The 21,121-nt window shown below is 43.7% G+C and overlaps 1 protein-coding gene across 2 annotated transcripts in view; it reads right to left on the bottom strand.

Moving 5' to 3' along the window:
- ogdha (oxoglutarate dehydrogenase a) overlaps positions 1-21,121 on the bottom strand; it is a 73,377-nt gene that overhangs the window by 40,260 nt on the left and 11,996 nt on the right. The window contains exons 2-4 of one of the 2 annotated variants that reach the window (XM_035786422.2): positions 17,635-18,019; positions 2,733-2,909; positions 1,857-1,950 (exon numbers count right to left, since the gene is read on the bottom strand). In XM_035786422.2, the coding sequence (XP_035642315.1) occupies positions 1,857-1,950; positions 2,733-2,909; positions 17,635-17,859 (496 nt within the window). In that variant the 5' untranslated portion in view covers positions 17,860-18,019. Of the gene's footprint in view, positions 1-1,541; positions 1,645-1,856; positions 1,951-2,732; positions 2,910-17,634; positions 18,020-21,121 lie in introns of both variants that reach the window. The other variant, XM_035786421.2, reaches the window with a different exon arrangement.

The following is a 21,121-nucleotide window of genomic DNA, read 5'->3' as shown; positions in this document are numbered from 1 at the left end:
CTACTGGCAATGTTTGTCTATGAAGTTTACATGGCTGTGTGCTCGCTTTTATACACCCGTCAGCAACGGGTGTGGCTGAAATGTCCAAATCCACTCATTTGAAGGGGTGTTCACATAGTTTTGTATATATAGTGTGTGTGCATGTTATGTGTGTGAGCAAATTAATTGAGGGTGTGTGAGTTGAAGTATCAGTGTGTGAGTGGAGTGTGCAGAGTCCTTTGAGTGTGCATAGAGATGGTGCAAAAATATAAATAAAAGACAAGGGTCAACTCAGATCGTCCGTGTAGCCATTTTGTTAGCTGTTCAGCAGTCTTATGGCTTGGGGAACAAGACGCTGTTCAGCAGCCTGTTAGTGTCAGATTTGATGGAACGGTACAGCTTGCGGTACGGAAGCAGAGAGAACAGTCTATGGCTTGGGTGGCAGGAGTATTGAATTATTTTCCAGACCTTCCTGATATGGAGGTCTTGGATGGCAGGGAGCTTGGCCAAAGTGATGTACTGGCCTGCCGCACCACCCTTTGTAGTGCCATGAGATTGAGGGCGGTGCTGTTGCCACACCAAGCAGTGATGCAAACAGTCAAGATGCTCTCAATTGGTAGAACTTTTGAGGGCCCATTCCAAACATTTTCAACCTCCCAAGGAGTGTTTGTGGACCATTTTAAGTCCTTAGTGATTTGGACACCCGAGGCTCCCGAGTGGCGCAGCGGTCTAAGTCACTGCATCTCAGTGCAGAGGAGTCACTGCAGTCCCTGGTTTGAATCCAGGCTGCATTACATCCAGCCGTGATTGGGTGTCCCATAGGGCAGAGCGCACAAATGGCCCAGCATCGTCCGGGTAGTCATTGTATTTGTTCTTAACTGATTTGCCTAGACAAATACATTTTTATGAATAAAATGTACAAAAATAAACTTGAAGCTCTCGACCCGCTCCCCTCTCCTGCAGCCCCGTCAATGTGGAATAAGCAAAGTTTGGCCGGAGCTCACAAAACGGCGGCCATACAGTACGGCGACATCTTTATACAGAGGAAGGCCGGTATAGGCCATACAAAAACCACCATTTCATGCCAAACCGAGCTTGCTTAGCTACCCAGTCGACGGCGGATCTGTAGTGAGTGGCTCATTCTCCTCACTGAGTTTATCCGAGGATGTTATAATGTAAATGGGGACATGAGAGTCCAGACTGGAATCCATAATCCCCAGAGGATACAGCTGAGCAACATAACAGTGGCACAGCTGTCTTGGCTAATCATCCACCCAACGGTTTAAAAAATTACTACAAAAACCGAACCACGGATACTCCCATGGTGGACGCCCTATACTCCCAAGGTGGCAAAGAGATTTAAGTCAAGTAAGTCAAAAAGCATCAATGCAAATATGTGGCATTTCAGGAAAACAAGGGGCAAGGAGCCCTTTCAGGGACAAATGGGCACATGTTTACAGAGGTCAGTGTAGACTATACATAGACCAGCATGTCATGCCAAACAGATTGCTCAGCTACCCAGTCGCCAGGAAGATCTGTAGCAAGTGGCTCATTCTCCTCACCGAGTTTATCCGAGGACGTTATAATGTCATTGGGGACGTGAGAGTCCAGATCGGCATCCATAATCCCCAGAGGGTCCAGCTGAGCAACATGGTGCCCACGGATCTAAAGAAACAGGTCCGAGGGGAAATGGAACAAAACATCCGATAGGTGGGGATGAGAGGGGGGAGGGGTGTGAGTGTAGAGACATAGAAGTGTTGAAAGGGATTTGAAAGAAAAATAAAGAGAAGAGAAAAAGGAGGGAGGAAATGGGAAAGCAACATTAACACAAACAAGCTCATTATTGTCTCGCACAGCTGTGAGGGAACATTTCTCACCGACATTCTGAACCCCAGTTGGTACTGGGACATCATCAAAATTTATACAACTGATGCCAAGAGGATCGAGATCTGCGTTGTGATGGCCATTCAACTGGAAATAAGGTAACATTAGTCACATGGTAAAACAAGGTTTCAAACAAAACCACAACAATACAACAAAATAGAAATAGGAAACATTCAAGTGTACATTATAATAGGCATTTCAGTTAACATCATGAGGTCACAGTTCTTTATGGTATAAAAAGACATCTCACCTTTGTCCCAGCTTTTAAATGTCAACCATTTCAGCACAGGTACTGTATATCACTAAAATGTTAGTCCATTATCAGCATAGTTGGTATCATTAAGTCTGACGGTCAACTATGTGGAAATATTTAGCTATGCTCACAGACAACAAAGACTGTCTATTTTAAACCTCAAACTCAAAAAGGTAGAGATTACTCAAATAGCGAGGAGGCAATATGGGTTATTTTTTTTGACTACAATAGTTTACTAACAATAGGTTCTGTGTTCTTATATTGTGTGCCACCACTCTAGATGCAATTTACAATATATTTTGGTTAAACAGTCACAGCTTTCTGGCTGCTGAATGTTTTGTAATAGTAAAACTACTTGGCATGCTTACTTGTTGGCTCCCGAGTGGCGCAGCGGTCTAAGGCACGGCATCTCAGTGGTAGAGGCATCACTACAGACCCTGGTTCTATCCTGGGCTGTATCACAGCCAGGGTAGGCCATCATTGTAAACTAAGAATTTGTTCTTAACTGACTTGCCTAGTTAAATAAAAGGTTAAAATACTAAAACTTTAGACATGGTTATCCTTGTTTTCAAATGTTGTAGCTTTGTGAGAGTCAGTGGTGGCTGACTGGTCTGACCTGGTAGGCACGAATGAGGGATTGGACAGCCAGGTGATCCTCCACCAGCTTCTCCACGTTGGGCTGAGCCCCTGCCAAAGACTGGGCTTGAGGGAGACCGGCCAGGCTCAGAGGGCTCTGGTGGGCCATGCCCGGGGGAGCACCTGCATTGGCATTGCGAAAGAAAACGTCCCAAGACTGCAAGCAAGAAAGGAGGAGAAATATTGTTATGAAAGGAGATAGCCAACAAATCCATCTATGACAAATATACATTTTATAAGAAGGTATAGCTTCATGATCTTGAGCAATGCTAGAAATATTAAATAAAAGTAACCTTATGTTACAGTTTCCATTTTCCCTTTGTGATGAAAACAACCTGTGTGATCAGTCTTATGCCATTCAAAACAACAATGGACGGCAAATACCAACATTCCTGTCAGAGCTGTTCCCCAACTGATTTTGTCATTCTAAAAAATGTCAATCTCTTCTCATATTAAGCAGCCAACTCCTTCCTTGGGGAAAATCTACTTCAATGTTTTATGGTAAACTGACAAAACTAGTAAGGTCATCACTGATTCCACAATGTGAAAACCAAAATACAATGCCATTCTCTGAGATTAGTAATTGACTTCATACCAAAGGGATACTTGAAACTAACGCTAGTCACAAGATCCTTCATAGTAAACCTATATTTACATTTTAGAGATGCAGGAATGACAGTCCCCGCCCCGCACCTGAATTACCACACACCTGGTCAAAGATTTATACCAGTGCGATTAATGGTCAGCTGTGGTTGAAGTGATAGCATTTCAAGTGGAAAGATTCCCTGGGGGAATCGTATAGGGTCAGCGTCACAGCCTCAGCTTCAATCAGTATCCTACAGAAATTTCCTCTCAAGTGGCTTGAAAACATGATGAGCTGGAACCATGTAAGGGCTTTACAAGCTGTGCATGAATCAAACTGAATTAAGAGTTTTGAAGTTGGAGTCAAGAAAGTGGGTGGTGACATCACACACATTTGCCAACTTTGTGTTGAATCATTTACACTACCTAAGAGTGAAGAGAGCCAAGAGCTGCGACCCAACTGACACGTTCTTCCATATAGACTGCAATACTTTGATCAGGGCCCATAAAGGGATAGGGTGCCATTTGGAACACACACGTGATATTCATCTTCCTCAGATAATAGGCCAACTGACCATCCGCTATGCCCAATTCTATCGTTAAAACATTTGGCAGGTTTTTTCTGCGTAGAAAAGTATTGACAGGCAGCATAAGTGTTTTTCGGGCCACCTACGTCCACCCCCCAAAAAATGCAGACCTTTTCTCAAGACAAACCAGATAAAGGGTGCAGAAATTATAATTGACCTGTGTGTATGTGTATGTGTATATATATATATATATATATATATATATATATATATATATATATAAACATTTCCTCTCAAGTATATATATATATATTTTTTTCTTTTATTTTATTATTATTATTATTATTTTTTAAATAAGATATTTTAGAACCAAATAAAAGTTAGTCAGGGAGAATCTAATTCCAAAACTATGCATTCAGGATAAAACATGTTATGGCATGAGTCCCCAACTATACATTTCTCTCTCAGCCCCAGTGCTTGGAATTCACTTTAACCAACTGTCCTTTGGACAAGTAGGAACAATTTTTTTTTTTACTAGTCCAAAAGCTCTAGTCACTTGCCCCCTCCCCCACAAAAAAAATGGTCTGTAACATCTAGGGCTGTGGCGATTACAAAACGGTTCATTAACATAGACACATTTAGTATCTCTTGGCTTCCACACTGCCTACAAGCCATTTTAAAAAGTCTAATAAATCCATGTATTATAGCCTACACCTTCACAATCATTTACATTTACATTTAAGTCATTTAGCAGACGCTCTTATCCAGAGCGACTTACAAATTGGTGCATTCACCTTATGACATCCAGTAGAACAGTCACTTTACAATAGTCCATCTAAATCTTAAAGGGGGGTGAGAAGGATTACTTATCCTATCCTAGGTATTCCTTAAAGAGGTGGGGTTTCAGGTGTCTCCGGAAGGTGGTGATTGACTCCGCTGTCCTGGCGTCGTGAGGGAGTGTGTTCCACCATTGGGGAGCCAGAGCAGCGAACAGTTTTGACTGGGCTGAGCGGGAACTGTACTTCCTCAGTGGTAGGGAAGCGAGCAGGCCAGAGGTGGATGAACGCAGTGCCCTTGTTTGGGTGTAGGGCCTGATCAGAGCCTGGAGGTACTGAGGTGCCGTTCCCCTCACAGCTCCGTAGGCAAGCACCATGGTCTTGTGGCGGATGCAAGCTTCAACTGGAAGCCAGTGGAGAGAGCGGAGGAGCGGGGTGACGTGAGAGAACTTGGGAAGGTTGAACACCAGACGGGCTGCGGCGTTCTGGATGAGTTGTAGGGGTTTAATGGCACAGGCAGGGAGCCCAGCCAACAGCGAGTTGCAGTAATCCAGACGGGAGATGACAAGTGCCTGGATTAGGACCTGCGCAGCTTCCTGTGTGAGGCAGGGTCGTACTCTGCGGATGTTGTAGAGCATGAACCTACAGGAACGGGCCACCGCCTTGATGTTAGTTGAGAACGACAGGGTGTTGTCCAGGATCACGCCAAGGTTCTTAGCGCTCTGGGAGGAGGACACAATGGAGTTGTCAACCGTGATGGCGAGATCATGGAACGGGCAGTCCTTCCCGGGAGGAAGAGCAGCTCCGTCTTGCCGAGGTTCAGCTTGAGGTGGTGATCCGTCATCCACACTGATATGTCTGCCAGACATGCAGAGATGCGATTCGCCACCTGGTCATCAGAAGGGGGAAAGGAGAAGATTAATTGTGTGTCGTCTGCATAGCAATGATAGGAGAGACCATGTGAGGTTATGACAGAGCCAAGTGACTTGGTGTATAGCGAGAATAGGAGAGGGCCTAGAACAGAGCCCTGGGGACACCAGTGGTGAGAGCGCGTGGTGAGGAGACAGATTCTCGCCACGCCACCTGGTAGGAGCGACCTGTCAGGTAGGACGCAATCAAGCGTGGGCCGCGCCGGAGATGCCCAACCCGGAGAGGGTGGAGAGGAGGATCTGATGGTTCACAGTATCGAAGGCAGCCGATAGGTCTAGAAGGATGAGAGCAGAGGAGAGAGAGTTAGCTTTAGCAGTGCGGAGCGCCTCCGTGATACAGAGAAGAGCAGTCTCAGTTGAATGACTAGTCTTGAAACCTGACTGATTTGGATCAAGAAGGTCATTCAGAGAGAGATAGCGGGAGAGCTGGCCAAGGACGGCACGTTCAAGAGTTTTGGAGAGAAAAGAAAGAAGGGATACTGGTCTGTAGTTGTTGACATCGGAGGGATCGAGTGTAGGTTTTTTTTCAGAAGGGGTGCAACTCTCGCTCTCTTGAAGACGGAAGGGACGTAGCCAGCGGTCAGGGATGAGTTGATGAGCGAGGTGAGGTAAGGGAGAAGGTCTCCGGAAATGGTCTGGAGAAGAGAGGAGGGGATAGGGTCAAGCGGGCAGGTTGTTGGGCGGCCGGCCGTCACAAGACGCAAGATTTCATCTGGAGAGAGAGGGGAGAAAGAGGTCAGAGCACAGGGTAGGGCAGTGTGAGCAGAACCAGCGGTGTCGTTTGACTTAGCAAACGAGGATCGGATGTCGTCGACCTTCTTTTCAAAATGGTTGACGAAGTCATCTGCAGAGAGGGAGGAGGGGGGAGGGGGAGGAGGATTCAGGAGGGAGGAGAAGGTGGCAAAGAGCTTCCTAGGGTTAGAGGCAGATGCTTGGAATTTAGAGTGGTAGAAAATGGCTTTAGCAGCAGAGACAGAGGAGGAAAATGTAGAGAGGAGGGAGTGAAAGGATGCCAGGTCCGCAGGGAGGCGAGTTTTCCTCTATTTCCGCTCGGCTGCCCGGAGCCCTGTTCTGTGAGCTCGCAATGAGTCGTCGAGCCACGGGGCGGGAGGGGAGGACCGAGCCGGCCTGGAGGATAGGGGACATAGAGAGTCAAAGGATGCAGAAAGGGAGGAGAGGAGGGTTGAGGAGGCAGAATCAGGAGATAGGTTGGAGAAGGTTTGAGCAGAGGGAAGAGATGATAGGATGGAAGAGGAGAGAGTAGCGGGGGAGAGAGAGCGAAGGTTGGGACGGCGCGATGCCATCCGAGTAGGGGCAGTGTGGGAGGTGTTGGATGAGAGCGAGAGGGAAAAGGATACAAGGTAGTGGTCGGAGACTTGGAGGGGAGTTGCAATGAGGTTAGTGGAAGAACAGCATCTAGTAAAGATGAGGTCGAGCGTATTGCCTGCCTTGTGAGTAGGGGGGGGAAGGTGAGAGGGTGAGGTCAAAAGAGGAGAGGAGTGGAAAGAAGGAGGCAGAGAGGAATGAGTCAAAGGTAGACGTGGGGAGGTTAAAGTCTGTGAGAGGTGAGCCGTCCTCAGGAAAGGAGCTTATCAAGGCATCAAGCTCACTGATGAACTCTCCGAGGGAACCTGGAGGGCGATAAATGATAAGGATGTTAAGCTTGAAAGGGCTGGTAACTGTGACAGCATGGAATTCAAAGGAGGCAATAGACAGATGGGTAAGGGGAGAAAGAGAGAATGACCACTTGGGAGAGATGAGGATCCCGGTGCCACCACCCCGCTGACCAGGAGCTCTCGGGGTGTGCGAGAACACGTGGGCGGACGAAGAGAGAGCAGTAGGAGTAGCAGTGTTGTCTGTGGTGATCCATGTTTCCCTCAGTGCCAAGAAGTCGAGGGACTGGAGGGAGGCATAGGCTGAGATGAACTCTGCCTTGTTGGCCGCAGATCGGCAGTTCCAGAGGCTACCGGAGACCTGGAACTCCACATGGGTCGTGCGCGCTGGGACCACCAGATTAGGGTGGCCGCGGCCACGCGGTGTGGAGCGTTTGTATGGTCTGTGCAGAGAGGAGAGAACAGGGATAGACAGACACATAGTTGACAGGCTACAGAAGAGGCTACGCTAATGCAAAGGAGATTGGAATGACAAGTGGACTACACGTCTCGAATGTTCAGAAAGTTAAGCTTACGTAGCAAGAATCTTATTGACTAAAATGATTAAAATGATACAGTACTGCTGAAGTAGGCTAGCTGGCAGTGGCTGCCTTGTTGACTTTGTAGGCTAGCTGGCAGTGGCTGCGTTGTTGACACTACACTAACCAAGTCGTTCCGTTGAGTGTAATAGTTTCTGCAGTGCTGCTATTCGGGGGGCTAGCTGGCTAGCTAGCAGTGTTGTTTACGTTACGTTGCGTTAAAAGAACGACAATAGCTGGCTAGCTAACCTAGAAAATCGCTCTAGACTACACAATTATCTTTGATACAAAGACGGCTATGTAGCTAGCTATGTAGCTAGCTACGATCAAACAAATCAAACCGTTGTACTGTAATGAAATGAAATGAAAATGTGATACTACCTGTGAATGCGACCGGGTTGTTGAGTCCTATTCGGTAGACGTTGGCTAGCTGTTGGCTAGCTGTTGGCTAGCTAGCAGAGTCTCCTACGTTAAGGACGACAAATAGCTGGCTAGCTAACCTCAAAACAGTAGGCTAACTGCATATCGGTCTCTCACTGTGTGGTGACTTAAGTCCCTCTTTGCCATGCAAATGAACTGAATCCCAAAAACACATTTCCACTGCATTTCAGCCCTGTCCCAAAAGGACTAGCTGACATCATGTCAGTGATTCTCTCGTTAACACAGGTGTGAGTGTTGACGAGGACAAGGCTCTGTCATGCTGATTGAGTTTGAATAACAGACTGGAAGCTTCAAAAGGAGGGTGGTGCTTGGAATCATTGTTCTTCCTCTGTCAACAATAGGTACCTGCAAGGAAACACGTGCAGTCATCATTACTTTGCACAAAAAGGGCTTCACAGGCAAGGATATTTCTGCCAGTAAGATAGCACTTAAATTAACCAATTATTGGATCACCAAGAACTTCAAGGAGAGTGGTTCAATTGTTGTGAAGAAGGCTTCAGGGCGCCCAAGAAAGTCCAGCAAGCGCCAGGACCGTCTCCTAAAGTTGATTCAGCTGCAGATCGGGGCACCACCAGTACAGAGCTTGCTCAGGAATGGCAGCAGGCAGGCGTGAGAGCATCTGCATGCACAGTGAGGCGAAGAATCTTGGAGGATGGCCTGGTGTCAAGAAGGGCAGCAAAGAAGCCACTTCTCTCCAGGAAAAACATCAGGGACAGACTGATATTCTGCAAAAGGTACAGGGATTGGACTGCAGTCATTTTTTCTGATGAATCCCCTTTCCGATTGTTTGGGGAATCCGGAAAAAAACTTGTCCGGAGAAGACAAGGCGAGCGCTACCATCAGTCCTGTGTCATGCTTCTCAGCCAAGGGACTGGGCTCACTCACAATTTTGCCTAAGAACACAGCAATGAATAAAGAATGGTACCAACACATCCTCCGAGAGCAACTTCTCCCAACCATCCAGGAAGTTTGGTGATGAACAATGCCTTTTCCAGCATGATGGAGCACCTTGCCATACGGCAAAAGTGATAACTAAGTGGCTCAGGGAAAAAAACATCGATATTTTGGATCCATTCCCAGGAAACTCCCCAGAACTTAATCCCATTGAGAACTTGGTCAATCGTCAAGAAGAAGGTGGACAAACAAAACCCCACCAATTCTGACAAACTCAAAGCATTGATTATGCAAGAATGGGCTGCCATCAGTTACAATATGGCCTAGAAGTTCATTGACAACATGCCAGGGCAGATTGCAGAGGTCTTGAAAAAGAAGGGTCAACACTGCAAATATTGACTATTTGCATCAACTTCATGTTATTGTCAATAAAAGCCTTTGACACTTATGAAATGCTTGTAATTATACTTCAGTATTTGATAGTAACATCTGACAACAATATCTAAAAGACACTGACATGCTGACCAGACTGGACACTTCGCATGCGCGAGCATTGAAGAATAAATGTAGAAATCCATATTATTCAATTAATGCGCCAATGAGCGTCTTTATTGCCAAGGGCTAAAATAGGAAGATCTTCTATTTCTGACGCAGACCGCGCTGCAAGTCCTGCCTCTCCCATCTCCTCATTGGTTTATAGAAGCAGGTACCCTGATTGAAAGACAAACTGTTTTTCCAGTTGTCGTGGTAAACTTTTATGTAAATATGAAAGTATAGATGCCAATCACCATATAAGTTCAAAGACGAAAAAAGCCTGGAAGGAGGTGAGGGGACTAGAAACGATTTGGTTGACCATTATGTGTGGATTAATTGTCGGAGTAGAGGACCTTGTGCATTTCAGGTAAAACAACAACCTAATGTTTTTTCTCAGGACAATTTAGTTAGCAACAGCAAGCTAGCTAAATAGGACAAATTAGCTAGCATGTGCAAGCTAGCTAGCTAAATTGCCATACGCCACTGCCCAGGAGGAACCCTATGACAGCTTCCGGGGTATTGGTTGGAGGGGGGGGGGGGGCAGCATTTCGCTTAGTGTGATCAGTATCACATAGAGCCTATGTTACTGTGCATGGTATATGGTTGTCCTTGTTTGATAGGGCAATTGGACGTCTTTCAGTGATATTGCTAAACACACAAGCTGACACATTTCTCCAGGCTCTGAAAGACTACAACTGGGGTGGGGCGTTGCGTCAAGCTCTGGCCCCTTCCCCCCCCAAGGCAATTTTTTTTGAATGGGGGCGTACACTAACAATCTTTTGGGCAAAACTGAAACTGAGCAGACAATGGCTTCAAGTGATTCCTCTAAACAAGGGTTGACAGTGGTTATGATTATGCACATGGATGCATTCCAAAATCACGAAATTATAGGCATGACGCAAGAAAGGATTCCAAACAAACAATTATTGGCTATGCAGCAAGCTAAGTTTAGTAGCTAACAGTGAGTGAGGAGAAACAATACAACAATTTAACTGTTGTAAATCTCAAACTGATACTACTATAAAAAAGATATATATGCCTGTTAAACATGGCTTTAGCTAGATACTAACTACCTACTTACCTATGTACATTTTTAGGGTCTGTTCACTGTGCAAAGGTTCAGGTTATGCCATATTTCTTCCTATGAGGCTACATATTGTTCTAAATGCAATCTCTGTGCCTACGTACTTTCACTAGTCTACCCTAATGTTGTTATGCTTGCTCAGTCTTACAGACTACAACGTGTGGTGCATGGGATTCTTTCTGGAGTGGATTCTTGGGAGAGAAACAATTCCTTTTCCTGCATGTGTCATTGTAGCAAAACTGTATCCCGTGAACTGTATCCCTCTTGATGGACTGGACATGCTGGACTTCAAGCAGAAGATGACTCGAGAGGACCTGAATGTCAGCCTGATCATGACAACACTCCAACAACTTTACAAGTGTTCCCTGAACTTAATGTGTTTCTTTGGAAAAGCAATTTCATCATGACCACCTCTCCCCATCATCTGCTGATTGATGTTATCAGTTATCTTAGCTACAGCTGTGATTTAACACCAGATGTGATTTAACCAAAGATTTACTGGCGATGCAGTCTTGGTCCTCGGCGTAGACTGACGGATTACTTCATGAAGCAACAAAAAAGCTTTTTAATAATTGAGCATTTTCTAAAATTCAAAATGGACACCCTGCAACTGGACACGGACATTGAGACTCCAGTTTCCACTAATCGAAGACAAAGACTGCATCGCCAAGCAAAGGATGGTAGAAAATTATCTGTGCTACAACAAACAGGGCCTATCCTGTAACTCCCAGTATTTGAGTCATTAAATATTATACACTCCTGTATTTTAGATTGCCAAATCAACATTTGGATATATCTGAAACCAACATCTTGTTGATGGTACAGCTCACATAAATACACTGCTCCAAAAAAAATGAAGGGAACACTAAAATACCACATCCTAGATCTGAATGAATGAAATTCTTATTAAATACTTTTTTCTTTACATAGGCGAATGTGCTGACAACAAAATCACACAAAAATGATCAAATTTATCAACCCATGGAGGTCTGGATTTGGAGTCACACTGAAATTTAAAGTGGAAAACAACACTACAGGCTGATCCAACTTTGATGTAATTTCCTTAAAACAAGTCAAAATGAGGCTCAGTAGTGTGTGTGGCCTCCACGTGCCTGTATGACCTCCCTACGGCGCCTGGGCATGCTCCTGGTGAGGTGGCGGATGGTCTCCTGAGGGATCTCCTCCCAGACCTGGACTAAAGCATCCGCCAACTCCTGGGCAGTCTGTGTTGCAACGTGGCGTTGGTGGATGGAGCGAGACATGATATCCCAGGTGTGCTCAATTGGATTCAGATCTGGGGAACAGGCGGGCCAGTCCATAGCATCAATGTCTTCCTCTTGTAGGAACTGCTGACACACTCCAGCAACATGAGGTCTAGCATCGTCTTGCATTAGGAGGAACCCAGGGCCAACCGCGCCAGCATCATGGTCTCACAAGGGGTCTGAGGATCTCATCTCGGTACCTAATATGAGGATTATGTGTTATGCACTACAGCCCGTTACCATATATGTGATTGAATATTATCTGCTGTTGGCTTGTGTGGATGTATGTATGTGTTCTGCAACATAGCTGACTTGAAACATTGTCAACAGTTTCAGGGCCATGGGCCTTTCTCATGATGGAAAAATACAGAATAACATGAAGACAGGAACTGTGCAATGAGTTGGGGGGGCCACATTCAGAACGTAGTGTTGCGAGAACAAACGGTCTTTTGTTAGATAACAGGAGCCACGTGCGAGATAACAGTATCGAGCATGAGCGCATAGATATTCTTCACAGCAACAGTTACATCCATCAACTGAAGCGCTTAGGGTGCTGGGACCAGCCTCTGCGCCAACAATCAACAATAGGCTGGGTGAGTTTAAACCACGCCCAGTCTCTACTCTGACAGGCCTGCTCGGAAGCAGGAACTATTTCTGTCAGGGTATATTTATAATATCTTTGTCAAGAACATGTCTGTTTGCCCTGCGAGGTGGGACAGAGAGCCCGTATATACGAAACTTGCAAAAATTGCATTTACCACTTATTGCTTAGCTAATAAAAAACACATAGTATACAATCAGTGACTAAGTCATATTTGTCCTGATACCAGATTCGAATTGATGCAACTCCAACACTAATGGCAGTCAGGCTACCTCTGGCGAGCACATGGAGGGCTGTGCGGCCCCCCAAAGAAATGCCACTCCACACCATGACTGACCCACCGCCAAACCGGTCTTGCTGGAGGATGCTGCAGGCAGCAGAACGTTCTCCACAGCGTCTCCAGCCTCTGTCACATGTGCTCAGTGTGAACCTGCTTTCATCTGTGAAGAGCACAGGGCGCCAGTGGCGAATTTGCCAATCTTGGTGTTCTCTGGCAAATGCCAGGGCTGTAAGCACAACCCCCACCTGTGGACGTCGGGTCCTCATACCACCCTCATGGAGTCTGTTTCTGACCGTTTGAGCAGACACGTGCACATTTGTGGCCTGCTGGAGGTCATTTTGCAGTGCTCTGGCAGTGCTCCTCCTGCTCCTCCTTGCACAAAGGCAGAGGTAGTGGTCCTGCTGCTGGGTTGTTGCCCACCTACAGCCTCCTCCACGTCTCCTGATGTACTGGCCTGTCTCCTGGTAGCGCCTCCATGCTCTGGACACTACGCTGACAGACACAGCAAACCTTCTTGCCACAGCTCACATTGATGTGCCATCCTGGATGAGCTGCACTACCTAAGCCACTTGTGTGGGTTGTAGACTCCATCTCATGCTACCACTAGAGTGAAAGCACCGCCTGCATTCAAAAGTGACCAAACATCAGCCAGGAAGCATAGGAACTGAGAAGTGGTCCGTTGTCACCACCTGCAGAACCACTCCTTTATTGGGGGTCTTGCAATTGTAATTGCCTATAATTTCCATCTGTTGTCTATTCCATTTGCACAACAACATGTGAAATGTATTGTCAATCAGTGTTGCTTCCTAAGTGGACAGTTTGATTTCACAGAAGTGTGATTGACTTGGAGTTACATTGTGTTGTTTAAGTGTTGCCTTGATTATTTTGAGCAGTGTATATTCTGTCAATCGATAAAGGCAGACACATTGAGGTTTGATCGAAAATATCCATATTTATTTTATGGTCCTTTATCCAGCTTCGGTACAATGGCAATGGTGTTTGACTTGGTGGGCTGTAGAAGCCAAGTGCTTAGGGGGAATGGTCTTGTCCCGTCTGTGGTGTACAGCCAGCTGGATAAGACTGGCTTAAGTGGTGTAGGGCTCGTAGATCTTAACCACAAACTGTTTGGACCTCCCGCAGAAGATTCGCTGGTAATGCACGTCCACTGGAAAGACATGGTTGTGTTGGTACCGTTTTACACTTTTTGTGGAAGGGACGTAGGGCAACACACCATTGTTGGTAAAGGTGTCAACCGATTGGGAGACAGACTAGTGTTTAGGGACAATGAGGGACATTGGCAGCTACTTTTGAGAGGAAAGATCATTCAACAAAGTGAATGGGCTGGGGGGCTGCAGAAGGAGTGAAAAGTCTTAGTAGTGCAGTTCTTAAACAGTATGTATTTATTAACTTCTTCGATATAGGGGGCACTCTTAATTTTCAGATAAAAAAACGTTCCCGTTTTAAACAAGATATTTTGTCACGAAAAGATACGACTATGCATATAATTGACAGCTTTGGAAAGAAAACTCTGACGTTTCCAAAACGGCGAAGATATTACCTGTGAGTGCCACAGAACTGATGCTACAGGCGAAACCAAGATGAAATTTCAAACAGGAAATGCCCCAGATTTTGAAAGCTCTGTGTTCCAATGTCTCCTTATATGGCTGTGAATGCGCCAGGAATGAGCCTACACTTTCTGTAGTTTCCCCAAGGTGTCTGCAGCATTGTGACGTATTTGTAGGCATATCATTGGAAAATTGACCATAAGAGACTACATTTACCAGGTGCCCGCTTGGTGTCCGTCGAAATTATTGCGTAATTCTCCAGCTGCGTGCATTTTTCCATTTGCTTCAGAGGAGAAATCCAACTGCCACGAATGACTTATCATCGAATAGATATGTGAAAAACACCTTGAGGATTGATTCTAAACAACGTTTGCCATGTTTCTGTCGATATTATGGAGTTAATTTGGAAAAAAGTTTGGCGTTGTAATGACTGAATTTTCAGTTTTTTTTCTTAGCCAAACGTGATGAACAAAACGGAGTGATTTCTCCTACACAAATAATATTTTGGGAAAAACTGAACATTTGCTATCTAACTGAGAGTCTCCTCAGTTCTTCAAAGGTAAATTATTTTATTTGAATGCTTTTCTTGTTTTTGTGAAAATGTTGCCTGCTGAATGCTAGGCTTAATGCTATGCTAGCTATCAATACTCTTACACAAATGCTTATGGTTTGAAAAGCATATTTTGAAAATCTGAGATGACAGTGTTGTTAACAAAAGGCTAAGCTTGTGAGTGAATATATTTCTTTCATTTCATTTGCGACTTTCATTAATAGTTAATGTTGCGTTATGGTAACGAGCTTGAGGCTATGATTACGCTCCCGGATACGGGATTGCTCGACGCAAGAAGTTAACTTCTTAGAGATAGGGGGCAGCATTTCTACTTTTTGATAAATAGCGTGCACAATTTTAACTTCCTGCTGCTCATGCCAGGAATATATTATATGCATATGATTAGTAGGTGTGGATAGAAAACACTGAAGTTTCTAAAACTGGTTCAATCATGTCTGTGACTATAACAGAACTTTTGTAGCAGGCAAAACCCCAAGGAAAAACTGTTCAGAATAAAAAAAAAAACATGTTTTTTCCCCCCCCTGACAGTTCCCTCAATTGTCTTTGGCAAGGGAAATTAGATAGCACCCATTTTACAGTTCCTACGACTTCCACAGGATGTCAGTCTTTGGAATTGGGTTGAAGTTAATCATTGGTGAAACGAAGAAGAGGCACTTCCTGGAACAACGTTACACTTTTGATAGTTACGCAAGAGGGAAAAAGGAGCATGTTTTGTTTACTTTCTCTATCGAATACAGTTTGCCCCGTCTATAATTTGATCGATTATTAATGTTTAAAAATACCTAAAGTTGTATTACAAAAGTAGTTTGAAATATTTTGGCAAAGTTTATAGGCAACTTTTGAAATGTTTTGTAGTGATGTTGTGTTTTGGAAAGCTGTTTTTTTCCGGATCAAACCTGCTTTATGAAATGGACATTTTGGGTATACATGGACGGAATTAATTGGAAAAAAGGACCAATTTTGATGTTTATGGGACATATTGGAGTGCCAACAAAGAAGCTCGTCAAAGGTAATGCGTGTTTATATTTTATTTCAGCATTTTGTGTAGCGCTGGCTACGCTAATTCTTTTGTTTATAACTCGTTCAGGTGGTTCAAGGGGGGGGGGTGCATGCTATCAGATAATAGCTTCTCATGCTTTCGCCGAGAAGCATTTTTAAAATCTGACATGTTGGCTGGATTCACAACGAGTGTAGTTTTAATTGAGTACCCTGCATGTGTGATTTAATGAAAGTTAGAGTTTTATCGCGTTTTATTTGAATTTGGCGCTATGCATTTCCCGAGGCTATTGGCCACCTGACTATCCTTAAGAGGTTTTAATGACAAAAACGTAATGTTGCTAATTTAGTAGGGACTAAATGCCATGGCAGAGCCAGGGTAAAATTCACCTTTAACTAATTTCCTGCATGGTGATGTCACCATGGAACGCCAAAACTCCATTCCACCGAAGTAGGCTGAAATTTCAGGCCGTCTATTCGAACAGCTCTTACACTAAAATGGCATTATGTTCACAATTTTCCAGCATTATTCCAACCTCAGTGTGAAAATATATATTTTTTAAACCATGAAGTTCACTGACTGCACTGGGCCTTTAATATCAAACTTGTATGCCATCTGTACATACGAATAAAATGGTTACATTAAGAGCCTAGCTGGTTAGCCACAGAAAAAGTGAGCAGCCTTCCCGCTAGCCATGATTGGCTGAGATGAGTGGGCTGGATTGGTCTGCCACATAGCACGCATCCGTCTATTGGAGCTGGTCAGTATGTTTAGGTAATAGAGTCAAACGCAGCTTTAAAAAATATATATAATTCCACATTGTAAATCTGCATAAACCTAATGTCAAGTTAAAGTGTAATGTTAGCTAGCTACGGTTAGCTTGCTGGCTCGCTATCTAACGTTGTGTATGCTCTCCACTTTCTGGAGAACCGAGTTTTGAAAGTGGAATTCGAGTATTATAGCAAAGGAGATGGAAAAAACAACAGTCTGGATAACATCGTAAAACTAAGGCAACCATGCATGGCATCACACAGGAGAGGCGTCCAACCATGATGTATACTGGTAAGATTCAGATATTTCACATTTCTAATTTTGAAAGAAAGTGGTTTAATTTCAGGTGTACTGTTAACAAATTAACATTAGCTGGCTGGGTCGCTAGCTAACGTTATGTGTAATATCTTATTCTTTGCATCTCAGACACATTTGCTTCGCTAGTTATAGCTATAGAATCTGGTTGGTTAGCTACCTGTATTCATGCAGGGTAGTAACATCATGAGTTGTGATTATGGTCCATTGTTTAGCTAGCTAGCTACATATCTTAACTAATTTTGACAAAGTATTTTAATTTGAAGTTACAGTGTACTGTTAAGCTAGCTAGCTAACATTAGCTGGCTGGCTTGCTAACTAACGTTACGTCATGCATTGGGATTCATTGTTTACCTAGCTAGCTATCTAGCTAAATTTCTTAACAAAAGACTTGCGTCTTAGTGTGCCAGAGAGCAGAATAACTGATGCCTTTTTGAAAGCGCAACACCCGTTGAATATGTCTGGTGTCAGTGAACACCCCCCCCAGAAACAGAAAGATCTCACTCTGTAGGAGCTGAATGCCCTGAGAACACCCCACTCCTCTGGGGGTAAAGGGCCTTACCTTATGAACACTCTTGGGGTCCTCGAGCCACGAATAGTACATCTCCTCCACATAATTGGAGCTTGTTCCATTGAGGAAAGGCTCGGCAGCCACAGGCGCAGTGTAGCACCTAAATGGCTGAAAAGTCCTTGGTACGGCCACACGCCTCTGCTGTGAAAAGTTCTGAGCAGTCTGAGAGGCTGTCAGCGGCCGCAGCCGGGCAGCGCAAGTCCTTAAGCGATGCATCGCAGTCCTTTAACACACAACTCGCCTGTCTCTCCAAAACAATCACAGAGTGGGATGGAGACTCCTTTCACTTCAACCAAACTGCAGTCAAATAATCCTCAGGAAAACTTTTTCCAGGGGGCCTTTGGTTTTCACTTGTCAGCGGTGTTTGTTTCCTAACCTGCAAAAGATTGAGAGGTTGTGTGATTATATAGGCAATGTGTAATGAGTTAACAGAGTGAAAGGGACAGCTTGATGCATAAAAAAAAAACAGGGTAACGCAAACATATGTCACAGCCAGCACCTGCATATACACAGAGTAATGACAACTGTCAATATTAAATTGGTTTTAAAGGAATGAAAGTACTATTTAATGAGTGTCATCACTGATCCTCCAGGGATGTGAATACTGCATGCACAATGTTGAACTGTGTTATGTTTGCTTTACTGGTCAAAGAGATGACTGAGCGCTCTGGTTAATGCGAGTGTTGGCAATGTTAGTCTAGTATGTGTTTTGTAGCATCAGAATCGTCATTACTCATGACAACATACACAGGTTGGGCTCAACTATGCCGGTGCAGCTGGATGTGAACTGTTGGGCATTTGCAATAATACATGGCCAATTTAAGCAGTGAGTTGTGTAAAAATAGTAATATGCGGGTGGGCTATGAAGGACACAGGGATTCTTATGTTTATCCGATCGCTAAAGTGTGTTATTCTAGACAGAAACTGATATGTTTGTCTTATCATAAGCAGGATAAATTGATGGAAGGGTAATCAGTCAGTGTAAAATGAATCTGCCTGCTTATTTTCATCATAAAATTGAGGCAACTACTCCCACCTCAAATTAAATACAGGAACCTGCTCACATGAGTGACAAGCTAGCTGCATGCTTAGCTAGCTAGCTACTTCTTGACAAGTTAGATATCATGTTAGCTAGTATGGAAATAGCTGGAGAGAACGTTATGTGTAAACAAAAAAAGGTAGTTAAGAACCCATTTTAACAATATATATATATTCCTCTATCTACAAGAACATGTATCCCTTCCTGAAGCTACACCTATGTTTTGAGCATATCCATACTTGTAATCTAACATAGCAGGACCACTGTGAAGCAGGCGAGAATAACTAAGTACTTCTGGGTCATGGATTTTTAGATTCCTTCAGAATAAAATTCTTGACCTGTGTACATTGTAAATTAATAATTAGGGTGAAAATTATGGACAATGTGCACAATTATCGATATATGTTATACTAGTTTCATAGAGAATCATTTAAAGTATATTATAAGCGATAAAGATGTATTAACGTATTTGTTTTGGTGTGAAAATTTTGCATATAGGCTCTGTATTTAAATATAATTAAATACAAAAATTCAACAAAAAATAACTTGTTGATGCCTTTGAATTCATTTTTAGAAACACAGGTTTTGCCAGTCTGTGGCTTCAGGCTAATGCTAATGCGATGGTGCCTGGAGAGCCGGCCAGCAGCGGAGAATATCCTCTCCACACTTGCAGAGCCACTGGGGATGTGTAACACCATTTTTGCCAGTCTGGGCAAAGATTATTTTTCTATAGGTAGGCCTAAAAAAGATTTTTAGGCAAAATAACTCGATCAAAACAGAAAACTCCTTGAACGTGGGAATACGCCAGGCCTAATGGGCCAAAATCAATAATGGCCTATTGTATAGATAGAACAAAACGTTTGTTTATAAAAATCGTTGCTACAATGACAATTATCTACCCACCTAATTTATTTTAGCATGCGCAGGTACTAAGTACACCATCATACTTTGGGGATAAGTGTCTTTTCAGATCCCACAATGATTCTTTAGTTGTGGACACTCTTGCTCTTTGTCCTTAACTTTGTAAGGTCACCTTGATATAACACCTGTGTGTTTTATCAGTTTCTTTATGAAAATATTTAGCGAACTCCATGACTGTGGCTAAAGCAATCTAATTCCATCTGCATGCGTTTCCAACCCCTAGCTCTGCACAAGGTGAAGGTAAATTGGCAAAAATATTTACAATCTGACAGCTAAGATCGCTCAATTACAGTATGAAAAAAACACATTTAACTTGGAACAACTACCCCACCAAGTGTCCATTTAAAAACAACTAATGATGGAATTGAACTCACCCCTAGGTCCCTAGGTGGCCCATAAAGGGTGGGAAATCAGCTGAAAAGCAGTCATTTTGGCAAAATGGACTTTGAATATATGGTTTGTTGCTGTTGCATTTTATTGTGTTGTAACATGCGGTTGGCTACCTGCAAGGCCTGGGAAAGGATAAGATAGTTGGTTGTGGGTGATTGGTGTTGGCCTATGTATTATAGCCAAATTAAGAGTTTCTACTAGAGGTCGACCGATTAAATCGGAATGGCCGATTAATTAGGGACGATTTCAAGTTTTCATAACAATCGGAAATCGGTATTTTTGGAAACTGATTTGGCCGTTTGTTGTTTTTTTTACATCTGTATTTAACTAGGCAAGTCAGTTAAGAACACATTCTTATTTTCAATGACGGCCTAGGAACGGTGGGTTAACTGCCTCGTTCAGGGGCAGAACGACAGATTTCCAGACAGTCAGCCCGGGGGATTCAATCTTGCAACCTTACAGTTAACGAGTCCAACGCTCTAACCATCTGCCTCTCATTGCACTCCACGAGGAGACGGCTTATTGCATTCGCATAACAAGCAAAGGTAAGTTGCTAGCTAGCATTAAACTTATCTTATAAAAATCAATCAATCATAATCACTAGTTAAACTAGTGATATCGTCAACCATGTGTAGTATCTAGCGTGTCCTGCGTTGCATATAATTGATGTGGTGTGTATCGTTGCTCCAATGTGTACCTAACCATAAATATCAATGCCTTTAAAATCAATACACAGAAGTATATATTTTTAAACCTGCATATTTAGCTAAAAGAAATCAAGGTTAGCAGGCAATATAAACCAGGTGAAATTAATTATGACATAACATTGAAAGTTGTGCAATGTAACAGGAATATTTAGACTTATGGATGCCACCCGTTAGATAAAATACAGAACGGTTCTGTATTTCACTGAAAGAATAAACGTCTTGTTTTTGAGATGATAGTTTCCAGAATTGACCACATTAATGACCTAAGGCTTGTATTTATGTGTGTTATCATGTTATAACTAAGTCTATGATTTGATAGAGCAGTCTGACTGAGCGATGGAAGGCACCAGCAGGCCCGTCAGCATTCATTCAAACAGCACTTTTGTGCGTTTGCCAGCAGCTGTTTATGACTTCAAGCCTA

This window comes from Oncorhynchus keta, chromosome 14 (genome assembly GCF_023373465.1).
Source record: "Oncorhynchus keta strain PuntledgeMale-10-30-2019 chromosome 14, Oket_V2, whole genome shotgun sequence".
Classification (NCBI taxonomy): domain Eukaryota; kingdom Metazoa; phylum Chordata; class Actinopteri; order Salmoniformes; family Salmonidae; genus Oncorhynchus; species Oncorhynchus keta.
The sequence above is the reverse complement of the archived record's forward strand: the minus strand, read 5'-3'. Positions and strand labels throughout refer to the sequence as shown.